General features: G+C 45.8%; 1 protein-coding gene across 2 annotated transcripts in view; it reads left to right on the top strand.

Moving 5' to 3' along the window:
* Nucleotides 1-22,494, top strand: part of LOC126536787 (cell adhesion molecule Dscam1-like) — a 236,582-nt gene that overhangs the window by 170,907 nt on the left and 43,181 nt on the right. For both annotated transcript variants that reach the window (XM_050183790.2, XM_055073936.1), the window contains exons 6-10: nt 6,153-6,328; nt 9,661-9,954; nt 16,747-17,178; nt 19,107-19,268; nt 21,782-22,081. In XM_050183790.2, the coding sequence (XP_050039747.1) occupies nt 6,153-6,328; nt 9,661-9,954; nt 16,747-17,178; nt 19,107-19,268; nt 21,782-22,081 (1,364 nt within the window). The remainder of the gene's footprint in view (nt 1-6,152; nt 6,329-9,660; nt 9,955-16,746; nt 17,179-19,106; nt 19,269-21,781; nt 22,082-22,494) is intronic.

Raw genomic sequence — 22,494 nt, 5'->3', positions numbered from 1 at the left:
TAGATATCAAAAATATTATCAAAACCTCACTCGAGCACAGAGTACATTGAGCATTAAGAAATCTTGTATTGTGGCGATACCACCCAACTACCAAAGAATTCGTTGTTTTTTTGTCATCTGTAAGGAGTGCACAAAGGAAAACCAGTATCAACTTACCTTTAGTTGTTTTTTAGCGGAGTATAAGGCAACTGTTTGCATTATAAAACCTTCAGCAACGCATCGCGGAGGCATACTCATCCACGAAAGGCGAAACTTGTAAAGCAGATTTTAGCCATATTTGATGTATGAATCAAGGCAGCCTACCGCAGAAGTCGCGAGCTCAATTGAATTACTTGTTGTCGATGCAGCGATTTCTTTTGACGGAGGCATGCAGGGTTGCCACGCACGTCGCAGGAGCATAAAGTGGAGTTTAGCGACGAGAAGCTCACGCATGTAGGATGCCTTAAGGAGCCATGAATAGTTATAAAACCAATTTCACGCGCCCGAGCATTCGCGCACGAGCGGAAAGAACACAACAGAACAGGTCAAACAGCCGAACCCACAGCGTAGCGAAACTTCCACTCGACGCGACGAACCCACTCCTCAAGGTGGGACGCGTCGCGCAGGAAAAAAAAGAAAGAAAAGGCAGCACACAAACATGAGCGGCTACGCGGAGAAATACAAGGCAAAACGACCAGTATATTTTGAAAGGTGTACTTGTTTATCCTTTTTTTCTGAGACTGCATTTCACCTGCTAACAACTCAGTTATCGCTTTGCGCAAGATATGCCTGCATGAATTGGAAAATACTCGAATGTTATCGTTGATGCTATCTGTTGTGTGTATGCTGTCACCGAACTTTGTGGAATCAGATTGTATGCGCAACGCGAATAATTTTGTACTTTCTGGATGCTATGCAAGCACCAGCGATTACACTTGGCACCTTCAAAGAGTGATGTGCAAAAGCCGACACGCTTGACCTGCAGATCAAGTTTTGACGATTGACGAGTGTGCTCGCCAATATCATTGTGTTCAGTGTTACTTGTTTTGCTGGGCGCAGGCTGGCTCACTGAACAGTTACGTGACTTGCGTTGTGCTCCAACGTGATAACAGACAGTACCGCGTTTGTCGCCTTATGTACGTTAACCGCAATCACAGTAGCGGGACGTTACGATGCGCATCCCTTCAAGACGTTGAGTCCACCGTTGGGGAACGCAAGCACAAGAATGATGTCAGAAGACAGAGCGCCATCTGGTTCCTTGTATCAAACGCATCCAAGCCAAGACAATTCCCTAGTAACCATCCTGTTGCCATAGAGTTTCCTACAAAATTACTAGAGGGAACTCTGGCGCTGCAGTCGTTGTCCTACCATGGGAATGATGGGAAGTACATGGATTTGTCTGACCTTCGTGCTTATGGATTCAGACGTTCTTGTGGCTTTGTATATTACGCTATATAAATCTTATTGTCGTATATTTCAACGCAATCTATATTCTTCGAAGTGCGGAAGACGCCGGGAACGCGTACAATTGCTATTAATTGCAACGATTGAGCTTGTCTATGTACCCAAATCGAAACGCGCCAAGCGTCTCAAAGCACTGGCCTGCCCGCGATAAATTCATAAGTGCGTTTCATTCGCTTGTCGATACATGCATCCGTGGCTTAATGGTTTCAATATCAGGCTTCTGTACTAGAGTCCCTGTGTTCGAATCCTGCCGTCGGGCAATTTTAATGATGTTTATTTAATTATTTATTACGCAATAAACTGATGAAAATGACGAGTTTACAAAGTCACAAAGCCGTTTGAAGCGAAAAGGACGAAGTTTAGGCAAATCCATGTACTTCCCATAATTCCCATGCTGGGACAACCGCTCCCATTGCAGCTCACGTAGACACTAGCGCCAGAGTTCCCTCTAGTAATTTTGTAGGAAACTCTATGCCTGTTGCTACGCAGACGCGTCTTGTTTAGGCATACGGACGCCGGAGCCAATCTCAGAAATTGGACGTGCTATGCACTCATTATAAACGTTTCATGTCTGTTTAGAGGAGTCGAAAGCGCATTTCAATAGTTCACGGCAAGCAACGAGAGCGAGAGCGTGGCCTGGACGAGTATTCACACTGAATTCACACTGCCATGGATGCCACCATGTTGAACAACGCTATTTCTTAGCGTGCGTAAACATTACGTACGTTAAACTCGCCAAATAGCGTACGTTAGCATAGCACCCGTAAACCACAGAAACGCAGTTGCGTTCGGAGCATGCGCAACGATGACAACAGTAATTCTTTACATGCGTAATGCGTTTACGTTTGTTTGCAAATGGTATGCTAAAGCTGTCTAATATGCTGGCCTATGTTGTGAGAAATTGCGCCAATCCAAGGTCACTGCGAGCGCCTATATCATCCGTTGCAATCTGGCTCAAGAGATATCAATTTCTGTGTAACTACACTCCGTTTCACACACATCAGTCAACGCTGTGTAAGCTACATAATAAGTTCAGTCAAGAAAAGTTATCACTCCGCGCGTTCCGTCAATGCTTCGCTCGGAGCCAACAGCGTTCGCTCTCACGAGCAAGCACGTGGGGCTCCTCGCGACAGGTTGCAAATAAATAACCCGAACAGAACGACAAAAATAAGAATGATCTAAAGCACCGCTTTAGCAGCCGCATACCTCATTGTGTTTGTTTCTAAGGGTGAAAACATGTGTCATTCAATACTGAAACTATATAAAAAATAGCTTAGCACAATTGCGGTCAAAAAAACATCCAACTATATCCAAGTGCGAACAAAGCCACTGCAAGAGGTCCCTATAGGCTCCACAGAGTCGACTCCTATGTATGGAATGGGTGCCCAAATACAACGTATCTCAGTTCAGGATTGAGCACGGTGGCGTGGAGACACTGGTGGTGAGGCCGCCACCTTGGATCAAACGCCTAACGCTGCACCAATGCCCGCGTTATGATTGTCGCTTTTTGCTCAAAAGCAACGTTCAAATTTCAATCCCTACTGAATTTTAGTACTGATGCGTGTGCTAAAGCTTGTGTTCCTGTACTGACGAAGTACTAAAATGTAGCGCATATCTCTTTAAAGAAATTTCTCGACCAAATGTCGCTATGCAGAAATATCATGGCAACTGAACCAATGGGCGTAATACTGAAATAAAAGGATTCATGCCAGTGATTACTTGGAAAACCTACTGATCAAGCTTTACCGACTCAGAACAAGTGGAATTAGAAGCTTACATTGCCTTTCAATACAACCTTCCTCCGTTGCAGCACTGTACATATAGGCAGCTGACAGTAGTAAAATGTTGCCACCAGGCAAAACGTGTACCTTAAATGGCAACCAAGTATTTATCTTTTTTGTCATTCTTTCGTTCTCAAAGCTGTTAAAAACAATTCATTCGCATTCCCAACTACATAAGTATGTGAAATGTATTACGAACGCGTAAGCTCAACTTCTACAGAGTTATCACAAATGTTATCGGTTCCCACGAAAGCCAAAATGAATTCTTTAAGTGAATTCGCGTTGATGTTTCATCACATGCATGTATAGATGGTGTTCAGTCAAATATGTCGCACAATTTAGAAAAACAAATTCAAACTGCCTTTTCATGCAGCCATTTACAACACCTTCTATAAGAGCATCTAACCATCTGCTAACTTCTTGTAAATTTTTCTTTCAATATGAGTGAGATAACTTTATTTGAAATCCGGAAATTTGGAGGCCCAGGCTTGGGGCCGCCTATAGATGGCCACTGGGAGCTGTTGCTCCCCTACGGCTTCCATGGCTCGCGGGAAGGCCCAAAGTTGGCCTCAAAACTTTTTAGCGCAGGCTGGTTGCAATGTCACACAACTTGATCATGTACAGAAACGCATTCTTGATAGATTTATTACCAACATGCGACAGCTCTCAGAACAAGTTTGAGGCAATCGGAAAAAGGTTGATTAATATATAAAATCAGATCAATATTTATTTTACCTTCGAGGAAGAAAGGGGGAGTTGGGTAAAACTGTTTGGGAACGGCTTGTCAAAGCCCGCTTCTACTATGTACAGTACAACGACATATAACTATATCGTAAGAGCAAACAAAGAAAAGGCAGACTTGTAGACAGCAGGTGCAGCGCTCTAACATATCACATAAATGAACAGCGCACTGCATTTAGCAGATAAAACCACGTACGAGTGGAACAAACACATAAGTGCAAGAGACACGAATGAAAAAGACAAACGCAACGGCACTTTCTGATTCTCAGATTACATTGCTCAGAAATAGGGAAGAGCTGTGTAAAACATGGTTCTCACTGGCCGTCATATTATAAGAGAAGTCAAAAAGGCTTGAGGGCCAGTCGTACATGAATCGTGCGACAAACATGTCGGATATAAAAAAAAGGCAGTGTATCTATAACAACTCATTTCCTAGGTCCAGACAACTATATACGATCTGTGAAAGCAGATAACATGTACAACGGTACGGTAATAAAACAAGGAAAAGGAGAGAGGGAAGGGACGCATAAAAAAGAAAAGGAAGATGGGACGCACGAAGCTTGCACAAACATAAAAGAAAGGAAAATATTTGAAGAGGCTGTAGCGCTTCACTAGTCAGGCTTGACTTGACATTCCGATTTTCTTCTCCGCGCTGGCTCGCGTGTGATATGGAAACAACGCGGTCATTTTCCCGTCGATTCGGTGCTAAAGGGGGCACAACACCCCGTCGTAGGGGCGTTCCTTGACTTCTCGTAGTTCAATTAAAACTACGGCAGCAAACATCCGCACCAGCAACTACTGGCAAATCTCTTTCAGATGGCACCACAACGCCGAGAAGAGCGAAGCGCGCCACCGCTTTCACCAAAGATGGTGTCGGTACGGAAATCGGCGGCGCATGGTTCGGGTCAAAGCGCTATGGGCCAAAGGGTGTCTCCACCCTGTACGGCGGCGCTGGCACCGAGGTACCCTTTCTGCAAACGGAGTAGTAGCGCCATCTGTCACCACGCGGCGTGTTTCATCGTACTTTGGCGTAGATGGAGACAGACGGCGCTACCGTTCCATTGCAGTTACATCGCGAACTGCCTGTATGTGAGCATATAGGCTAGGCCTTCATCCCTCAATGTTGAGAAACAATCACAAGAATAACGGCCCAAATTTGCTACCGAGGGGAAATAAAGTTTTGCGAAAGTGTCAAGTAACATTCGCGTTCCGTGAGTGGGATAACGGGTAATAAACGGCTACCCGTTTGGCACGAAGTCAGCAGGTCACTTACCGCCATGTGAGGCGATGACCGCTTTCCGTTTCATCGGTGCAACCGAAGTATTGTGGAGACCTCGGCAAAAATCGCCTCTGTGGTAAAAGTGGCGCACCAAACAAAATCAGTGAGAACATTGCATAATAAACACGCATATTTGTAATCATATAACAGCAGCTCGTCAAGCGGCACGTAGAAAATAGAGCACGCTGTAAATCACATCACAATATACGATTGTCCTGGAACACCATCGATCGCACTTTAGCAAGCAGCCACACCATATTCAACAAGGCGAGGGAATTTGACTTCATAATTCAGGTGTCAGTTACCCAGGTATAGTCCTTGTACGAGAAGAATGACTCCTGTGCTCACTGTATACAACCACCTTCCTGGCCTGCGAGCTGTAACTTTGGGCGTAGTTCTTGCATCGTTCATGTTGGCCTGCGGCTTGCAGACTTCGTTTATTGGCGCAGCGATGGCTATCATCACAGAGCTAAAACTAATTAAATTCTCGGGTTTTACGTGCCAAAACCATAATTTCACGCCATAATGTGGAAATCCGAAAATTTCGACCACCTGGGGTCACCATAGAGTTAGTTGTTTATATTAAGTCTATGGATATTACGGTATCGCGAATGTCGCGTTTGGTTTGTACGCTCTTTCTTCGGATAAATGCACTGCTTTGCACAAAACAAATATAGGGACGAATTCAGAATGGGACACCACACATTAGCATGTTGGTGTCCCGTCTTATACTGAAGTCGTTCCTGTACTGGGTTTCTTTCTTTCTTTCTTCTTTAAGCAGTGCCATGCGTTTATTCGAAATACTCTACGACCAAATGGCCCTAATGACAGCTTTGCTGGCTACCGTGTTCTCCTTCCTGTACATGTCTCCTGCGAACACTTCCCTGGGGTGGGACTGCCTCAACCAGCTGGTACAAGCGCGACGGCCAGCGGATGATGCCGCTGGAATCTGGGCCCCGCGTCCGCCAGGTGGCCGGCGTTCTGCAGTTTCGCGAGGTGGAGTTCAGTGACGGGGGCAATTATGTCTGCGTCGTGTCCAACAGCGTCGGCGACGCACAGGCTGACCTCGAGCTCGTCGTCACTCGTGAGTATCCCAGGCCGATCCTTTTGTGCGACTGCCGGGCTCGACGCGCGCTGATACGGTATAGTATCAGAGGTATAGGTATAGTATAGGTATAGTATAGTATATAGTATATATAGAATACATATAGTAGTAGTAGTAGTAGTAGTATAGTATATATAGTATAGTATATAGTATAGTATATATATACAGGTATAGTATAGTATAGAAGTGCTCGAAATGACAACTGATGAAGTGAACTGCAGCCGCGTTTACATCAAAGCGACAGTAGCACGTCACGTCGCATTCCAAGCGCTTCGCATCTGTGTAAACGACATTATTGCGCCAGGAGAGGGTAGATTGAAACGGGTGAATCGACTCGTGCGGGGAATGCAAACGCTGGCGCGTCGCATCGACTGAGAGAGAGAAAGCGGACTCCCCCGCTGGCATGCGTCTCTCTCTCATTCTCCGACGGAACGGACGCGCTAGAAACAGGTTCCATGTATAGGTTCCGGCTAGTTTCGGACGAAGGGGGTGCACCATGCGTAAAAGCGATTCGCGGAAATGTAACAGGGGTTCACGTGAACGCAGCTTGTGTGTTTCTACAGCACTATTTTTAGCATTCAGCAATGTGCCAATAAATGTTAACCCCGTGCCACTAAAAGACCCATTTGGTGCAATCGGACAGTGTTTGCTAACACTTGGTCACGAGCTTACTCATTGTCGGGACAGATCACTTGAATGAAAATATTTCTCTACTCAAGACTTCCAAATAGGTCACAAGCATGCCAATTTTATGTGAGACATTATACTGAACACGAGTAATTAAAGGGGGAGACTTTAGCAGTTGCACCTGCAAGTAATTCGAAGTTAGAACCAAATGCAACGTGCGAATAGTTTTTTTTTTTTCGAGAACTGCAGGAAAAATCGATCGCAGTTGCGAGGTCTCACGAAACGTATAGGAAGTATTATACAGACAAGAAGGAAAATAAATTGTCGATCTTGGATCAATTTTTTTTAGCACCATGAAACTCCTTTCAAACGGTTGTCGCTATGGCATTCATCAAGGTAAAGCAAGAAACAAAAATGTATTGATAACAGGGAAACGTGACAGCTGCTATGCCAAGGGGTTCACAGAAAACGGGCATTTGTACTAAGTGCACGCGAACCTGGGGTCGATATCGAATATCGAAATCGTAACAATGTGCCACACATACATCCGGAAGCAGAGTGTTTCTCATAATAGTAAATATTGATTGCAGGAAGTGTACAGGTATATGTATACTTTGTTATTTAACACGTATACCCCAAACATATAAAATATATCAAATAAACGTGGCGCCGAACCTGTGCCCCTCATAGCAAAAGGAAAAGAGAGTGAAATGTTATGCAGACTCCCCGCATTGTGGCCATCGATGCTATGAGAAATATCTTGCAGGTAGCTGTTTATCCGGCATTGTTCGGCCTTCGTCAAAGCAGTATTTATTTATTTATTTATTTATTTATTTATTTATTTATTTATTTGTACTTTAGAGGACCCGTCGGGGGCTATTACCTTGAGAAAGGGCGGCCATTTCTGTGAAACGTGGATTTTGTGCCAGCGTTGAAACGATGTGGCTTGAAGTAGTGAACGGTGTCGGCAGAAACGTCATTCCAATCACGCACCGCTCTCACAAAAAAAAAAAAAAATAATAATGATAGAAGCGCGGTAGTCAGCGCTGGGCGGAGATCTTTTTCATCGCCTATACGACGAGATGGACGGCGTGCTGGAACAATCACTGAAAAACTAGCTGAAGAATGATAAAATTTGGGATGAACAAACACTCTAAAACCATGACGCCTTATATCTAGGTTACCAATTTCTGCGTTCGATTTTAGTTGAGAGACATTGCTGCGATATGAATTATCGGAATGAATAAAGCGAGCTGCGCGATTTCTAACCGTTCTTAGAGTGTTTTAAAGGGTAGGTTGGGTGTGGGCCATAAACACAGCGCGACTCTTGTGGAGGAAAGAAGAGTGGCCAGAGGTGTATGCGCAGAGGAGTACGATACATATTTTGCATATTCAGCCATATTGTATCCCATGTGCCACAGTGGCACGTGCCCAGGGATCGACTGATCCAGTAGCCGAAATTTAAGAAATTTAGGAAAATTAAGCGAGGCGTTCAATAATAACGCGCTATTTTTTAGGAGGTCTTTGTGCGTTTGAAATACCTATATATACGAACTGACGTTATATGCAGACATTCTATTTTTCGTTTTTCGTTGTTTTATTACGCAGAACGGGAGCTCCGTTCGCTGGCATGACTTAGTCGGTCGCAATCAAACCATACAAGGATCACCGTATGCAGAAACTCGATGATTGAATACCAGTTTTTTTTTTTTTTTTTACTTTGGAGAATTCAAACAGACGAACGCGCGGTTTGCTGAGCTGTACTGCGGGGAAGGTCGCACGTACGCATCTACGTCGGAGCATCGTATCCCGCGATAACGGCCTGTTACGTGTGCCACCTCTTGTACCTGCCCTCTTCTTTCACTGCGCGCGGCGAACCGTATAGACGAGGACTGCATTGCATTATATAGGATTCCTTAAAAAAAAAATCGAATTCACCTGACACAGGAAACGCGCTGCAGTGGACAGATATATTATACGATCTTGTTAAGAGTATGAGCTAGGATATCTGTAAAACGGTGTTATATACGAAGGCAACCGCTCCGCCTCCACACAGTTTTTTTTTCTTTTTCACATCGTAGTAGGCACGTATTTGAAGTAGTAAGTTAAAAGTTATGGGGTTTTACGTGCCAAAACCACTTTCTGATTATGAGACACGCCGCAGTGGAGGACTCCGGAAATTTCGACCACCTGGGGTTCTTTAACGTCCACCCAAATCCAAGTACACGGGTGTTTTCGCATTTCGCCCCCATCGAAATGCGGCCGCCGTGGCCGGGATTCGATCCCGCAACCTTGTGCTCAGCAGTGAAGTAGTAAGTTAGCGCGATAAAAACACGGAAACAAGAAAGGCGGACAAGGGCAAGCACTACTCGCGACTGTTTAATGGAAGGAAGGATAGTACATGTAACATATCCATAACATGTTAGCATATGTTATAACGTAACATATAACATATACATGGTACATATCCTTCCTTCCATTAAACAGTCGTGAGTAGCGCTTGTCCTCGTCCGCCTTTCTTGTTTCCGTGTTTTTATCGCGCTAAGTTACTACTTCAAGCATGGACGACCAACTAGCCCAACAGTCAACTCTTGTTGTAGGCACAGTTGCCCGAAACCTTGATTTCACTTGCCGCACGTGCAAGCGGGTTTAATTTTTTTCTTCGTCTCACACGTGTGCGGCAGCCAAGCCGTGGGTGACGGTGACCCCCGCGAACGTGCGGGCCGAGGTGGGCCACGCAGCCGCGTTTCGCTGCAACGCCTCCGGCCTGGACTGGGGCGCGGTGGACGAGACGAGCCTCGAGTGGCGCCACGACGGACGCCGCGTCACACCCGCAGCGCAGCAGGCGGTGGCGATGGGCCGCTCGCGTGCGCTGCACCTGGCTTCGATCCGGCGCCAGGACCAAGGGATGTACCAGTGCTTCGTGCGGCTCTCGCCGAAGCGAACCATACAGGCGGCGGCCGAGCTCATTGTTGGCGGTGAGTCGCGTTACTCGTTGCGACAGAAACACCAATAACGAACCGCCATGGTGGAGTACTCGACGGACGAGTTGGCATCGCAGAGAATCGAAACATGGACTACCGTTTAAAAGATAAGATAGACAGTAGAAGAAAAAAAGTAACGCGGCTAATTCAATCTTTGCACCACGCAAGTTTGAAACATTGACAAGCGAAAAATAAAAGGCTTAATTGAAACTTGTCTGTGCGAGCGCGACAGTTTAAACGCAGAAAACACTAACTGTAAACGAAGCTCGCATTTGTCTACACTCACTGCCGCACCAACGAGAACTAGCACACGCACTCTCGTTCGCCCACACTGACTATCACTTATTTCCTTTCAGACCCGGATCTTGGTTTTGACTTGAGTCTGTGTGACGGAACTTGCGATCGAGTATGCTGTCCCATGTCAACGAATGCTGCTGGTCAAGTGTGGAATAAAAGAATTAAATGTAAAAAAATGTGCTCAGAGCTCTGGCCAGTTAGAAACAGCCCACGTGAATGATAAGTTCATCTGTCTGAACGACCAGTGTTTTGCCCTGCTTTTCATGCTGTTTCTGTAAGTAAGGCTTAAGACCAAAGCTTTTACTTAGCTATTCCTACGCAGCAATTTGTTAGCGCTTGCGAATGGGGATACACTTAGTGGAAAGTATGGGAAAGCACTGAATGACACTTCTCTGTAGCCAGGGAGCAAAGCTTGCGGGGAATGAGACCGCGGAAGAACGTTGCAATGACACAATATACTCGTGGACTTTAGATATTCGGGTGCTTATATTTATTCTACTTGAGGAAATTGGCGCCTATTCGCAAGTTTTTGTTAAGAAGCTATCAAATGATTTCTTGGGGTAACGACCTTCCTTTATGTACTTATTTTTGTTAGTACTAAATTATTTGGGTGTTACAGAAAACGCGAATGAAGCAGAGGAGCTGTGGCTGAAGGCACATGTAATGCGATACTTCGTTCCTCCTGAAGAATAGATCGTAATCCGAGGCGTACAGTGACGTATCCTTCTTCATTTCACAACCACAAATTGGCCAACAATATCAGCTACCTACTTGACTCTCAATAGCGAATGACACAAGCTATACTCACGGACAACTTTCTGTCGCAGTGAAAGAAAAGCTACGGAGGCAAAGCGCGCACAACAAAGAGTGCTTCTAAAAAAACTCCACATTTTCACCCGCGTTAATTTAAGCTAAAGAAAAGGACCCGCTTGTCATCGCACATAAGTTTCTTTATTTCACAATCACTTGCTTCTAACCACAATGACATAGATATGCATCCAGTCCTCTAAGTTCCATGAACCACCACGCGCCTTTAATTCAATCTAATTACCTCATTCTTAAATAGCATACTGACAGTTGTGATGTACACGCCAGTGCATTTCTCTGACACCTTACCAAGCTAGAACACAACCTGCTTATCGATAAATCACACATACACACACATTCATTTGTTTACGTACAATGAACCACCCCAACACTCCCATTCGCTTCAGTCTAATTAGCCCATTATTAATTACCGTGTTCATAATTACCGCGCACGCAACAGTACATTTTTCTAGGACATTTTACTACGTCAAAGATCGCAAGGCATTCACTACGACCCCCTCTAAAACGCTTGAACCAACAAGCCTCCGTGGTCGTTTCGCATTCCGAAGGCATTGGGTTCGATTTCCACCTAAACCCCAATTTTATTTTCAGATGAATTACGTTCCTTTAGTTAGAGGAACCTCCGTGTGAAAATTGGCGTCGATGCGAACATTCTTTGATCTGTTAATGAATATTAATAATTCTTTACTTCCACGACAGTTCTTGCTCACGCCCAAGCTGTGGACAACGCACGGTAAACGCACGAACAACGCCGACGACGCCGGATAATCTGCGTAACGGGACCTTAAAGCTTTCGCTATAAAACGTAAATAATTTGTTTAAAACAGCTAAACAGAACAAACGACTGCTGAATGTTTCAAGTTGCCGCTTTTGCCTCCCGCGTATGGGCAAACGCGAAACCGTCGCACGTGGAAGCGCTGCGTCTGTTCCGGGAAACCAAAAGCGCTGTAAAACACTGCCGGACTACTTGGTGCAGTAACACATGTGTCGACGCTGCGGACCCGTAGCTTTCCTTTAATTGGCACAGAAGATTGTCCGTGAGTATAGGACCCGAGCTGGATGAAGCAATTCTAGCTGCTTGAGGAACGTGCGCTGAAGGGTTTGATCAGGAAACAATGAAAGCAACTGCTAACTATTTAGTACATATGTGCATCAACCTCAGTATGATATTCATGCGCTCAAAACTTCCCAAATTTCGTAACAAGTGAATGAAAGAAACTTTCTCTTGACCTAGTGAAAATTATAGTCACAATACGAGACTCGCGCACTTAGGATAAACACTTCGTGGTTTAACGTGCCGATACTACATAATAGGGTTTGATGGACGCCATAGAAGAGGTTTCCGGATAAATAATTTTTCTTTTTGACTTTTTTAAACAACTTTTAACTCTCCCGTACTTAGAGTACTGGGATATTATCGCTTTCCGTTCTCATAGAAGTGCGTCTGAGGTAGCTGAGGATCAAGCCCGCGACCTTATGCTCTACAGCAAAGCGCTACAGCCTCTGAGCAGGTCGTGGCGGTTGGCGCACACTGCAGCGGAAAAGGATAGGAATACGTAGACCACTGCTTGCGTATCGGGGAAGGAAGCCACAATAGTAGTTTCTAGAGCATCGCGTGCGTGATGCGAAGACGTGGGATCGTTCCCCACCTGCGGCGAGTTGTTTTTTCATCCAGTTTCATTGCCATTAATTTATAATTTCTTTAATTCAATTAGTAAGTACAAGCAACTTCCCCTATGTTTTCCTTGGTGTCCTTGTTTGCTGGCTTCTCATATTATGATTAATAGTCCTTTTTGTGTCACAAGTCATGGTCCGCGATGTATCGATCACAGAGCTGCGTTCTGTAGACAAATTCGTGATTGAGATTGTGAATGATGAACGGGAGCAGGCGGAACGCTAATGGAAGTACTATGCACGCAACCTCCAAGCTTATTTATGAAGCTCTGTCGAACGAGGACTGAAGGAAGCCGAGATGGAATAGTGGCGCAACGGATCTAATTACCCGTGGCGCTTTCGCTTGCGCAGCGCTTCTAGGAATATTGCATTAGCCGCTACAAACCAAGACAGAATATGCGGGACTGTGAATATAGGATGCCAATTATCTCGCCGGATCGCACTGTTGTATCACTGAAAGACGCGCAGAGCCTGGTCGTTACAGTGGGCTGTCCACAGTGTCTTCGTTCTCGGCATGCTGAGTGCGCAGCGGAAGGCAAAGAAAGCTGACGTTCATGCGCAAGCGCCAACATTACAGTTTTGGTTTATGTATCTGTAAGCATGTAGGCTTATAGAAGCTGCAGAAGCGAGAGAGAGAGAGAGTTAGTTAGTGAGCGCGTTAAAGGCAAGAAACTCGAGTTCTTGCCCTCCTGGATGTCATTTGAAATGACCATATTATATATATATATATATATATATATATATATATATATATATATATATATATATAGCGTGAAGAAATTCACGTTGCAAAACCGACCTGCCGGAGCCTCAGCTTTAACATGATAAAATCAAAATGTACAACATATTGTTTAATGTTTTCCAACGTGGGTTTCTTCCCATAACACTTGCCAGAAAGTCTCTCTTCTTTAAGGCTTGAGTATTTGTCCGCAACCTTATTAAAATCGGGAACATTGAGAAAGTTGAAGCATGACGTCAACGACATACAGGGTGCCCCACATAACTTCAGCCAAGAATTTAAAAATGAAAGGCGCGTCGGAAGCGAATTGTACTGAACACATACTATTCGCAATAGCATATAGTAACTTAGACAATTGTTTTTGTTTTCCCCACAACTCACTAATTAATTAGGTTAATTACCCAACTTTTTAATTATTGGTTGAGGACCCCAAGTATGAACAAAACAGGAGGGCTGGAGAAGAAAGTATGTCATTTTATACACGCAGTGTCAAGTGCACACAGCTCATTTAACGTGCTACTGCACATTACCGCACGCAGGCACGCAGGCACGCAAGTACATATAAACACGTACAGTCGCAACGGCACACGGACTCAAGAACGCAAGAGTTTGTAGTCAAGCCTGCCTTGTGGGCAATTCCTTGAGACTCTTGGTTCTCATTGTCAAGACCGCTATTAAGACGTTGCCTCCAAGAAAAAGCTCGCTTCGTTACGAGAGCTTGGAATTTCTGGAACGTAATCGCTACAGCGATTTCAAGACGCGGCCACCGCGACTCCTTCGCGAAAGTGCTCCTAGCAAGAAGACAATTTAAGCTTACAGTGAAGCCCACCAGTGTACCGGTATCTATTAATGGTTCAAGTACGTTTAATGCGATTACCATTATTTGAGTACTTCACCCTGTTAGCGGTTGTCCGTCCATATCTAGCCTCCTTTAATCCAATTTCCATCACGCTGTACTCCATGGTCTAATGGATCATCGGGCTGCTCTGCTGAAGGAAGCGGGTTTGAAACCAACCGTCGGACTAACTTGGGTATACGACATTGGGTATGTGCCGCTCTTCAAGGAACTTCTTTCTTGCCAATTAGAGTAACGTGGTATGTGCGACTGGGCAAGTGCGGCTCTTCAATGATAAGACGGTTCTTTAAAATTTATCCGCAGGTGGGCGTAATCGAACTCGCGTCTTGCATATTCAGGCGCGCGCCATGCGCGAACTTCACGGTGGCGTCGCTAGACGGCGTGACATGTCTTGAGGGAATAGAGTTATTGTATATGGCTCCCGCAGGGTGCCAGAGTTGTGCTTTTTCTTCCCCACGTGCCGCTTTGTTGGCATTCGTCAAGTGCAGTCACGTGGAAATAAAATTGCTGCGGAGAAGCCGACCTACTGTGACGCCGTTGCTCCTTTTGGTCTCGTCAATTCCAGCGCCGCCGCCATCAGCGCGGCGCATTTTGTTGTCCGACACACGCGGCAGCTTTCGCGCGGATGCATCACTTTTCTGTGCGAATCGCGTAACGTCTTCCAATCTTGTGCCTGCTACTTGCGTTACCAGTATGACAGGTTGCAGCGCGCCCTACTGCAGGAATCGTAGTGGGTGTGAAAAGTCTTTTTGTTTTGTTTTGTTTTACATACGGTGCATGCTAGTAGTATAGTGTAATTTAATGTAATACTCTTACTCTGCGAGAACGCTAATTTCAAGCACATGCTTCATCTGTAAAGCGAAAATATATCGTTCAGTACAACAGCGGATAAAATAAAACGCATTTCGCGCAAGGTTAACGATACTTCCTCATGCAAATTTTGAGCGCAGGTCTAATGATATTTCATTTCGCAATATATTGAGTGGCGCGGGGCAAACCATGACAATAGAAACAAGCGCGAACGAGACCAAACCAAGCAAACCAAACAAGCGCGAGGAAGAGCTGACACGAGCAGGCGATAGTACGAAACGAGCGGTCCGGCTGAGACCATATACGAGTACGTATAGAGTGGTCGGGCGGGTCTGCATGACACCAGTTTCCCGCGCGCGCGTCACTGAAGGGGCAACTCTCAGTGATCTCCGCCGTGCGCGGCTCGCGCCTTTCATCTCCCGATCCGCGTTCACTCTTTCATGCTTCGCTGGGCTCATTGGTTTGTTTACGCCGACGCTCGACGTAGGGACGGGTGCCTAAGAGCTGCTTTCTGAAAAGCAGCAATAAATAAGATTGGCGAGAAAGCGGCCTTGAACGTAGCCCCTGCCCGAGCGAGAGGGGACTTCGCTGCCCTAAAGCGTATTGCAATATGGAGGACCAATGATTAGCTCTCTATACGGTAACTCTAGGAAGGGAGTGCCAGAGAGGAGCCGGGATGCAGCACACGCCTCATAGATGACGCGTTTCGTTGGCTTCAATGCTTCGCAATACGATTTCTTCAATGCTGTGTACTTGGGGGATGTACTGCAAGGCATATATGCAATGAAATTGAAAAATTTCCCTTTTATGGAACTTCCGACTCCTTGCGGCGTTCCCCAGAAGTGATTTGCGACTGTCAGTTTTCCCACGCTCTGCGTTCTCGATCACTTCTTCCTCTGCCTACGATCTTCTAGCCTCCTGGCTAGCGCAGAATCTGATGGGAGATCGTCCGGTCTGAATGACGTTGGCCCTGGTTTCAATCCCAGGAGAAAGATGGTGTTTTCTTCAACTATGTAACTCTCTGTTTGAGAAACCAATATGTCCCTCTTTGTAGTTTTTGTAGTATGGTGCTATTGTCGGGTGGATGACAGTTCTATTTCAAGACACAAAATCCAATAATCAAAAGCAGCTTATGTACAAAAATTTCTGTTATATATGTTTATGATTCACAGATACACATAAACATTCCACAGTTTTATCGACAGGTACTGCCTGGATCTAGTGGCTTGAAAAAAGGCTTATAGATCAAATCCGCTCATCCGTCACTTTATGTCACTTGCTGGTCATTAGAGGCACAAGTGTTTTGCAATCATTAGTGTCTTGCAGTGTGAGCCTCGAGCAATACACAGAAATATCTAAACAATTGTTTGGTGCGTGTCCTCTAAAACGCTTCAAAAAGGGGCAAAGACGCCTCTTGACTTCATCTGCTACTGGCATGGGGTGATACAAACGCGACAAGAAGAAAAACACAGTGCAAAGGTAATTATTAAATTCCTTGCTTTAAAAAAACCTAACATATGTAGTTATAACCGGTTAAATGGATCTTTTTCTCTTTTATGCTTTTCCTTCACGTCATCTTTAGATCAAGCTCCCAGGTTCAAATCAACTTTCGACGAGATCACCGTGCGGCCGGGCAAGCCTGTCTCTCTGCGTTGTGTGGCGTCGGGTGACCCGCCTCCACGCATCACTTGGTCGTTGGACGGTGTATGGCCCATCGACAGTCGCCACGGCCGTGTCCGAGTCCGAGCTGCCGGTCCAGATGCCAGTTCTGGCGCAGTCGGAGCCGAGGTGTCCAGCACGCTGTCTATATCGTCGGCTGAAGTCAAGGACGGCGGCTCTTACGTGTGTGAGGCGTCCAACTACGCAGGCATGGCGTCACACTCGGCACGAATCAACGTGTACGGGCCGATTTTCGTTCGAGCGCTGGGAAACCTCTCGGCGCTGGCCGGTGGCACATTCACGGTGCAGTGCCCGTTCGGCGGATACCCGTACGGGAACATAGACTGGGACAAAGGTGAGTGCGATTTGTTGCACAGAAAGGACAAGGCCTTTGAAGGGATTAGCGGAAAAGACGGTCGAGGCGAGAAGCCAACACACACATAGTGTGCGGCGAAAAACGGCCCCCGAGTCAAACTAAATCTGACACGCGTCCTTCTTGAGGCCTGACAATACCACTGGTAAAAATAAACACAAAATTAGAACTGGCATTGTACGCTTGCGCAGTTTATTGAGCACGTTGCTTTGTGACTGCAAGAAAAACGTGTCACGACAGTGGTAAAAAAAGTCGCTGGTAGTGCTAATCAAAAAATGACCGATAAGAAACTCCAGGCGTTGTGCGTTAGCATGGTTTCAATAATTATTTGCTTTTTTCTGTGTAAGGGGTTTTAATACTAGGTGAGCTTTCTAAGATATCTTTTTTTTTGTAGAAATTACAGTGCCTTCATTAAAAAATTCAGTTGGGAGTTTAAGCTCGTGTCTTCCGGGCCATCTCATCTCGCCCGTATGTCTAAAGTGCAACCTAGAGTATATGAAGTATTCATGAACTCAATTGTATGTACAGCGTTCTCTTAATGCAGTTTACTAGCCTGCCAAGTCCTTTGCAATGTTCCCTTCAAGGACATCGCCTTACAACGAACTAGCTAGGATACAGACATTAGTAAAGGAAGGTCAAGCTCAAAGGAACTTCACTGGTGAGACCGCGACCTGTGAGAAGGCAGACGCTTACATGTCTGAGGTAGCGTGGGCAGGACTGCAGGGGAGAGCTAGGCGGGGGTAATGGACAGACCACGTTAAATATGCTTAGACTATGGTTAGTTGCTTTATAGTGGGTGGGGGGGGGGGAGGGGAGGGCGATTAAGTTCTGCGACACCCGTGAGTGTTCCCGTTGCCGCAGCGCTGATGTAGCAGCATTAGACAAGGTTTCGCAAGCTTCGACATGCGTAGCGCAGCGTGGCGTAAAACAAATTTCACATGCGGCTTGACCTCCGAGATTCATCGCGCGCGGAAGCCAAGTAGCCTGGTGGCCGCAGCATCACCGTACTGACTTAATTAAGGGACTTTAGCATCGAACGTGTTGGCACGAGTAGTCATTTTTCGGTTTTTCTCTCCACTTCAGTGTTTGCGCAAGCTGCGAGCTTGCACTTATTTATGCCCATTGCTTATTTAGTTTAGCCTTCTTTTTTCTGTGAACATGGGGACCTGTATATGCGGCACATCTTCGGCCAAGATTATTTGTCCATTAGCCATCGGTTCAATAACGTGTACCGGTTAGAGATATTGATAACTCAAAGTTTATTTCATTTGGTTTGAGTACATCACTGCATTAGTTCGAGAGAAGCCAAAGAGAGAGATTGTGATTGTTTGACCAGCGGCTTCGTATTTCAAAGGCCATGGCACATTTGACGTGTATTCGTTGTCAGCTGTAATGGAGCACGTGCGACTGATCTTGAAGACAACCGTCAGATACGTTTTCGTCGCGTTCAAAAGGTAAGTCTGAAAACTGACCAAGTAACGCAGGAACTTTCCCTATTGATGTCAAAGATTGGTTTGCTACCATTAGCGCTCTTGACGCTGCTGAGCTCGACGCCGGAAGTTCGTTCTGGCCGTGGCGGCAGCATTCCGATGGGGCCGAAGTGCGGAAACACTCATGTACTTAAAATTAGGTGCTCGGTATTGAACCCCAGGGGGTCAGAATTAATCCGTAGTCCCCCCCCCCCCTATGGTGTGCGTCATAATGAGATCGTGATTCTGGCATGGAAAACACCAGGACGTTTCTTTTTCGTCATTGATTACTCGCAGTGATGTGTTACGGCCCCATAATTTAACATCGAAAATCGAAGTGTTCCGCCCTACTTATTCAGCAAGTAGTGTACACATTGGAAACCTCTTTAACGAATACCAAGGGGCACTCGCTGTCTTTTTTTACGTTACGAAACAACGCAGATGGCCGGCGGCTGCCGCTGAACCAGCGCCAGATGGTATTTCCTAACGGGACGCTACAAATCCAAAATATTGACCACGAGCACGACCAGGGCCAATACACGTGCACCGTGCATGGACCAGACTCCCAGGTTCTCCATCGGACAACACTGCTGCTTGTGCGCAGTGAGTGAAACTTTATTGGTTCAGTGAGTGAACCTCCTTGTTGAACCTCCTCACTGATGCTTCCGGCATGGGGACACTACAAGCCCCTTATCATAGTATACTGCAATATATTGTAGAAAGATAGGAGTACCTACTACCTTTAGCTGTCCGCAACTAGATAAGGAAATTAGATGAAATCTTATAGTCATATTATATTCACTTTTCCGGAAGTTCACTGACGTTTTGCTTATGCGTTGAAAATCATATTTCTTAATGTGGTTTACCTGCAAGAGTTCACCATCTATGGTGTCCCTTCTTTTTCCTAGTATTTTAATTCTGTCATAAAGTGGCACGCATGAGCATTCGGCAAAGTGCTATGCCACATGAGCAAGCGTTTAATTTTTCATCGAAAGGATCGTGTTCAAGCGCCCTATCACTTACGCACCACCGCATTTGCCCTTATTTACCTTTATATCCTGGTTTCCTTAGCGGTAAAAACTGAGACAATTTAACAAAATGGATTCTAGTAAGCTCCTGCCTGGTCTTTTTCTAGGCGTGATAGATAATTTGGCCACAAACGGTCTTCGACATTGACGTATTGGCTTTATCTGACGTTTCCATAGTAACACATCAAGGCTCCCTTGTTCTTTTGACAAGGCATAATTTTTTTCTACCTGTGTTCGCTCATCTCTTACTGCTTCCAATGTTTTAAAGCGGCGCTGCCTTTCGGCATTTTCTTGATAATGTCCTTTTTATGTGCAAAAGAAGTTAGCGGCTGAGCCGGGATAGTCTACAGCTCCGAAAAAATAAGAACAACAGCAAATAGTAACCAAGGAATAGATTTAAGAAACCTTCTGCGCTATAAATGAAACTAGCGTGAAAGACTTTCGAAGTGGGCTCGGGCACAAGTCACACATTTTATTCCTAACAACCTTTCATTTATATATTGAAACATCCAATGGCCTTCACTTCCACACTAGAATATAACAAACGATATTGTGACTATTCTGACCGCTTCCGCGTACCTGCGATAGTGAGTCAATTGCCAGAATTAAAATGAGGGAACAATACCTTTGAGTTCACTGACGGCACTGAGGTACTGACGAAATGCTTCGTGGAAAGTTGACAGGATAACGGAAGGTTGTTAGCGTAGTTGGTGCCCTCCAACATTGTAAGAAATGAGAGAGCTCTCTTTCTCTCTGTTTTTTTTTTGTGTGTGTGGCTTCATAGCGTATAGGCTTTTGTTTCTAGTGTAGCTAACGTATAGAAGATTGAAAACCACTTTCATGAAGGACCATGCGCCGCAGACCAGTCCAGTAACGGCGTGCCTATAATTAAAATGCGTACTCACCGAATTGAGTAAAGCACACACAAATGCAACACGGAGAAGGCTGGGCTCAATCATCCTAAGTGCTTCCATAATGACGCAGCTTTTTTAAAAGCACTGCCTGTCAATGAGCGGCCGCGTAATGGATTGAGCCGCACGCCTTCCGCTGGCGGGCAGCGTACTCTACTGAACGGGGAAAGTTGATGTAAAACATAGCAAGGAATTATCCAAGCCTGCAGCGAGCTCGATAAGCGCCGCCTAGCAGTAAAGAAGGATATAAAGTCCACACGATTTCGACACCTGAGTTTACACAGTAAACATGCTTTTGCTAGCGAGTATGCCGCAGAGCGGACTCCTGGAACCTCGCCACGTAGTTCAGCGCTTAATTATCCCGAGTAAAATAAAAATAGAAAGCAGAAATAATCTGCATAAGACCATTCTCTGCGTTGCTGAGCTAGTAACGGGGCGTTATAATGAGGTTGACGTTGCTTACCGCGGTGATGCAATAGCTTCGCTGTGCTGGAATTTTGTTACAGTGATACGCCTTACAAGCATTCTAGATGAAAGCACCGTTGACGATAGCGGGGGAAGTTTACTCCTGCTTTACCGCAGTTTGTTTAAGGCACCAGTGTCCGGCAGCTGAGGTCCGCAGTAACTGAATGAGGGCTTAGTCCATCGTGGTTGTTGGCTCTGAAGTTATAGCCCAACTATAATTGTGAGGATACATATGAGCACAAGTCTGAGAAGACAACGAAACCTACCATTTCTCATTCATATTCTATGTCATGCAGCTTGCCAGTGGTGGGCCACGTATCGCAAGCTAAATGGAAAAGGTGAATGTCACTCAGAAAAGAACAGAAAGCCATGCTAGTTGGTTAACGTCTACGGTGGTGTGGCAGCGTTACACATGCGTAAACAAAATGCAAGATGAAACAGGACATTGCGCTGATCCATAACACGCGCACATACGCCCACGCATGCCAGGACTGCAAACGCTTGACTATATTGGAGCTAGTTGAGTACTTCTATGCTTCTATACTCTAAACTTTTTTTATCCCGTGGTTGTATGCTAGACCCTTGATTTGCGACTTTCGGAAGCCTGCGCGCAAGCTCTGTTCATTACATGACTGAACTGTGCCCCACCCCCCTCCTCGACCCCCTCCCCCTCCTCCACCTGTTGCCCCCTTTATTTCTCAACAATTCGCAGCCGGGCCACAGATAACGCCATTTGGCTTCCAGGCCAACCTGCACGAGGGGATGCGGGCGGGTCTCACGTGTCTAGTGCACGCCGGAGACCCTCCGATCCGCATCGAGTGGCTACGCGACGGGAAGCCGCTGGTACCGGGCGCCTACCCGCTTCCCGACGTGGCCGTGCTCTCGCCGGAAGGCGGCTTCGTGTCCACGCTGACTCTGCCACGCGTCTCGTCGCGCCTCAACGGAAACTACACGTGCCGGGCCGCGAACGAGTACGCGTCAGCCGAGCACTCCGCCGAGCTACTCGTTAAAGGTGCGTTCTTGCACGGATGGTCATAGCTGCCTTAGTAATTTTATCATAATAATGGCCAAAAAAGAGCACTATCGTGTGTTTGCTTCTGCACGTGGCGCCTTTTATTGCGCTATTTAGAGAATGACGCTGTACCAACTCACCCAGCGTTCAACACTATTGATATTCATATTTTTGGCTTGCAAAAACATGCTGCCGGGCCCGCTGATTCATTGTACTTGATAAGTTCACATGAGCTCAGGTAAAGCCCGGACAGAAAATTACCCGGCCACACAGGTACCCGGCGCTTATTTAGGCATGCGGGTTTTATGTGTTGGGTTTTCTATTCATTTGTCTATTGACAAATAGTGAATAATGACACGTCAAAATCGCATGTGACCAGGATCTGACTAGATGAAGATCACTTAGCTTCTTGA

Source organism: Dermacentor andersoni, chromosome 4 (assembly GCF_023375885.2).
Source record: "Dermacentor andersoni chromosome 4, qqDerAnde1_hic_scaffold, whole genome shotgun sequence".
NCBI lineage: Eukaryota > Metazoa > Arthropoda > Arachnida > Ixodida > Ixodidae > Dermacentor > Dermacentor andersoni.
Note: the sequence above shows the minus strand (reverse complement) of the source record. Positions and strands in the feature narration are given on the sequence as shown.